At 44.0% G+C, this 5,003-nt stretch overlaps 1 protein-coding gene across 1 annotated transcript; it reads right to left on the bottom strand.

Moving 5' to 3' along the window:
* Nucleotides 1-2,843: 2,843 nt before the first annotated feature.
* Nucleotides 2,844-4,800, bottom strand: LOC120053395 (protein FAM43A-like). The gene has a single exon (XM_039000519.1). The coding sequence runs from the start codon at nt 4,597-4,599 to the stop codon at nt 3,559-3,561; it is 1,041 nt and encodes a 346-aa protein (XP_038856447.1). The 5' UTR covers nt 4,600-4,800; the 3' UTR covers nt 2,844-3,558.
* Nucleotides 4,801-5,003: the final 203 nt, after the last annotated feature.

Genomic DNA, 5,003 nt, shown 5'->3' with positions numbered 1-5,003 from the left:
GCCTGCGTCTTGTGACCAAACCGTTTGTCTGATATCCAACAGTCCATGAACAGCTCTGTTGACCGTGAGAGCATTTTGCAGAGAAATGGGTTGAGGCATACTATTTAGGCTCGGAATGACATGTGGCCCATTGTTAACTGGTCATCAATGACATGTGGCCCATTATTTACCTTGTTTCCTGGCAACAACCACAAGGGTGTTTCAAAGAGCTGTCAGTCAAGGCGAGCTCATGAATATAAGCTCCCCACCCACTCAAAAATATTATGGGTGATGTTTTGGTCATTCATTGGCTACTTTTACTTGGGAAATGGGATGACTCTGCGGGACCTTTAAGGGGAAATTGTAGGTGAACTTTGAACATTATAGGGGTTCCCGAGGGTGCAGCGGTCTAAGGCACTGCATATCAGTGCAAGAGGCGTCACTACAGACACCCTGGTTCGATTCCAGGCTGTATCACAATCGGCTGTGATTGGGAGTCCCATAGGGCGGCACACAATTGGCCGGGGTAGGCCGTCAATGTAAATAAGAATTTGTTCTTAACTGACTTGCCTAGTTAAATAAAAGTTCAAATTAAAAGCCTGTTTTATTAGAATTATCAATACACATCGAGAGGATATCCAGGTTACCCTGAGAAACAAGAGAGACAGGAACAACGTGTGATGTTTGGCGGCCATGTAATAGAGCATCTAAATGGAGCTTGCTGGCACGGAGTGAAAATATACAGGTCACTGCTGCACTAGGGCCAAACTGTCTAGTGATTGCAAGGGGAGCTTTAAATAGTATACTAATGGACAGTTTCACGGTCTTTATGAGAGGTTTATAGCTCTAGTTTGCAGTTGTCCACTAATAGCACATCCTGCTGCTTTATTTTCAGGGTGGGCGTGGGCTGATGATGTCGTACTGTCTGTGGTGTAATTATTGTACGAGAGGCTTCAGTGAGACAGCAGCTGGGGCAGCACCACATCGAGAAGGGAAACTGTGGGAAACTGTGTGGGTTTTGACACGCTTGCTATTTCGGTACAGTTTCATAGCTTCCTGACAGAAAAAAGGAAAGTGAAGTGAGTGACACAGCCCAGTAGTGGAGTTTTGTGTTACCGTGTCCTATTGAGCACCACTGCATCAATTCAAAATGAGGAGAAGTTTTGCTTTTTATAGGACCCATGGGCAATCATTGGCCCAAAGCACCGACTTGCCATTTTTAGAGCCGTGGTAGGCCATCCAGGCTATACATGAAGTGTTGTAAAAGTCTGGACAGCCTAGGTTGATTGAGGCATCCACACATCACCTGGGTACTAAACAGAGAACAAGCTCACCTTTCTCCCCTAATCTCTAATTCAGTTTCTATTTGCTACTGAGCAGCAGCAGCAGAGGTAGAAGTGGTTGCCTCTGAAGCAGCATCTCTGCGTCCAGTAGAGGTCTCTGAGGTAAAGCACTGGCAGATAGACTGAGGCTAATGCCGGGCTGGAGCTGCACTGCACTATACCTGACTAGAATACTAATGTCCACATCAATACAGTAGTCCCCCCAGACAGACAGCCACAGAGAGTGGTGACTCCCCTCAGCTCTTCTCATGAAAAATAATATGAAAAATGCCATGCTTAGTGTGACAGCCCCAACCCCCGACAGAACACTACTGTGACCACAGTGGCACTACTGAGTTATTAATACCACTCAGTGTCAGACAGGAACTGTATACATTTGGTGGAATCCATGTGGGCCTGGTGCTAAGCGGGCTTGGTAGTGCATGGGAGGGAAGTAGCCGTGCCAGTCCTTTCACTTATAGAAAAGCAGCTAAAGTAGAGGGTGGTGGCAGTCTGTGAATGCACATAGCCTAAGACCTTACATAGCCTAAGACCCTATTCTGTTCAAACGAGACAACCCAGGCTGTAGGCAAGATTTCAAATATCAAACCTGTCAAGATGACATTTGGACTAACATACAGACATGACTCAGAGATGTACTGATACACATAGCTATTCCAGATATACTTAAGGCACTTAAATCTCTACCAAATTATGCAGTAACTAAGTTGTAATAATAGATGAATAACATTGAGTTTAGTAACTACTATAAAATAGACTCCTTGGTCTTACATGAAGTATTTGTTTGATGTAACACAATACTTTATCCTTCATGACTTGAGCACCTTGTGTTGATGTGGTTTAGCTGGGCCTGGCCTGCCCGTAAGGTTCTATGACTGCAACCATAACAATCATGAAGCATTTCTATTAATTCCATCATTCCCATGGTGACTGCAATACTGTAGGCACACAGAGCAGGAGAGAAAATAGAGGTGTTGGAGAGGTGTGGCTTGTCGACTCAACAAGTAGCCTAATACATCTACTATATGTAACATCTTGAAACAGTGACCAAAATAAACTGAGCAATGCAGAATGTCTGTGAGAGAACTGACAGTTGACTAGAAATCACTAGAACAAAATAGTATTTTTCCTTCCCCAGAAAAAATGGGTCCTTGAGATCTAGGCCCTACATGTCTCTCCTATGCATGCCACCCTGTATCAAAACAATTTCCCCAAAATGATGTGATTCCCAAGGATGAGGGGTGTCATGTCGGTAAATGGATGAGTTATCAATCAGGTATGGAGCTATGCAACAACAAAAAGCAGGCCTTCAAATTTTGAAGTGTGAATGCTGACATTAATGTTTCCATTAATTCATCGCAATTCTAAACCCAGTGATGGATATAATCAGTATCTGGACTTCATTTGGAGGCGGAAAGTTAAAAGCCATCAAATAATACAAGGTGCACTTGATGGAGATGATACCTGATTTGAACAAATAATGTTCCAAATGAGTGCATAAACTATACAAACGCCTGCATGTTATTTTGTTGTTTTTATTGGTATTTTTTTTAGGTTCACATAAACAAACCACATTTTTCTCCCTTAAAAAATAATGGATATTTTTTTATACACAATGCATTTACTATGTACATCTTAATACATTAGGGTATTGTTCTTTTGCACAGCAAAGATATGACATTGATGTTTCTGATAACATATACGAGAAAACGATATTATACACATAATAAACGTAATACTCGACTGAATTTCACAACAGTGCAAAAACATAATTGTAGAAAAGCTTCCTGAAAGGAGAGCGAGGGACTTCTAATTTAACCCATTGCGACAAAAAGGAAACGTGCTTTCAAAATGGAATGTTAGGCTACATATTTCTGGACAATGTTGCGCAAGAAAAATGCATTTCCACGCGGGAATTGGGTTGGGTAAACAAGTTCTAATACAAAGCATCTTAATAAAGTGTGAATCAGCGGTGCATCACTCTCCTGGTACGCACGGTGACTTCGGGGCCAGTCTCAGCATGCAGTCCTGCCCCTTTTCTGTAGGCTATCAATGTTCGCCAAAATATCACTCAATAACTATAACATAGGCTACCCCTCTATATCCTTTCAAGTCGGCGAGGGGGTACAATAATACAGGCATAGGCTACACTCACAGCCGACAGCATAAAATAAACAGAAAAGGAAATTGTTCTTATCCCAGTGGAGGGAATTTTGGCTCCAGGAAAACGTAGACTTCATGATATTTCCTGCATCTTCCCCTCCTCGAATCCGTTTGAGACAGAAATTGGCTCCTGGTTGCTTTCTAATGACGACTCGCTGCCCGTGCTCTCCCCAGAGAGGAGTCGTGTAACCCTAAGGTCAGCTTTTAGTGTTTGTACGTCGTTTCCTATGCTCATCTCTCCAAGGTCACTGATGATCTGGGACAGCTCATGTTTACCATTGCCCACACAATCGTCATCCGTGTCTAAAATGTCCTCACACTCAAAGTGCATCGCTTTCTCCTCTTCCTCCTCTCCGATTAAGTCCTCTGTGATAGAGCCCAATTTGGGCGCGCTCCTGCTGCGCTCCACCGGCGGTTTGTAATAACACTGTCCGTTTAGAAGCTTCCTGAGGGGCACAAGGGGTATGGTTTGTTCCCCTATCAGCTGCTGTTGCTGGTGCCTTGCATCGTCCCTCCTTTTAAGTCTTTTAAATTCAGAAAGCGCTGTCGCCGAGGTCTGGTACAAAAGTAGTGCCATGGCCTTTGCCTTCTCCGGCTTGGACACCAGCACCGCATGGCACCGCAGCATCACTGCCTTGTGCTTCATCTCATGTCTGTATATCCAAGCGAAAATTTTGGGTAGCCTTGGGTCCGCAACGCAATAGGTTATCCGGTGCAATAAATACAAATGTCCCGGTCTCCTCGCCTTGTCGTCCACATGCACCATTCGGATGCCCTGCGAGCTGATGGTCAGTTTCATCTTCGTGCCATTTTTGCCCATTTCGCTCTTGCCCCAAATTTTGCTCACAGCCACGTCCGTACAGCCTTCTCCTTTCGACTGGATGGTGGTGGCATTACCCAGGTAGAGGACCGTGTAGGTGGGGTCCTCACTGGTAATTTTAACCTTTTTCCTTTTTGTCTTGAACATGCTTCCAACCCTGTTCAAAGCACTCTCCGGGCAAGACTTGGCAAAGGAGGTCAGGGCAGAGTAGTTCAAACTCACGGCATAGCCCTTCTGCTTCGACTGTTTATCTTCCTCAATCAAGTCGAACTTATTCTTCTTCCAAGGCAGCATTATATGGTCGTATCACGTCCACAGCAATAACGTACACTACAGCGAACGTTTTACTGCAACTAAATCGTATATATTTGACTGACTTTTATGGTTTATTAGCGACTCCAATACAACAAACGTTCAAGTTATCCTGTACTTAATTTGTTTATCCTCTCAAGACTTCTCCATAACCACAATTGCGCTCTCCCATTCTATGATCGCTGTCTGTCTGACAGAGGTTGGGTCTGCTGAGAATTGGATGGTCTACATTGGCTATATACTGGGTTGAACCATTACAGTGTCTCTGTAGGGGAACATAGAGGGAGAGATGGATGGAACCATTATGAGAGAGACCAAAGTTAAACAGCTCTACCTTGAGGATGCAATTGGCACTCAGGGTGCTCTTGCAGAGGTTCATTAACTGA

Source organism: Salvelinus namaycush, chromosome 9 (genome assembly GCF_016432855.1).
Source record: "Salvelinus namaycush isolate Seneca chromosome 9, SaNama_1.0, whole genome shotgun sequence".
NCBI classification, from domain to species: Eukaryota; Metazoa; Chordata; class Actinopteri; order Salmoniformes; family Salmonidae; genus Salvelinus; species Salvelinus namaycush.
Note: the sequence above shows the minus strand (reverse complement) of the source record. Positions and strands in the feature narration are given on the sequence as shown.

Coding starts and splice junctions, on each gene's coding strand:
- LOC120053395 (XM_039000519.1), bottom strand. CDS start 4,599: ATGCTGCCTTGGAAGAAGAATAAGTTCGACTTGATTGAGGAAGATAAA.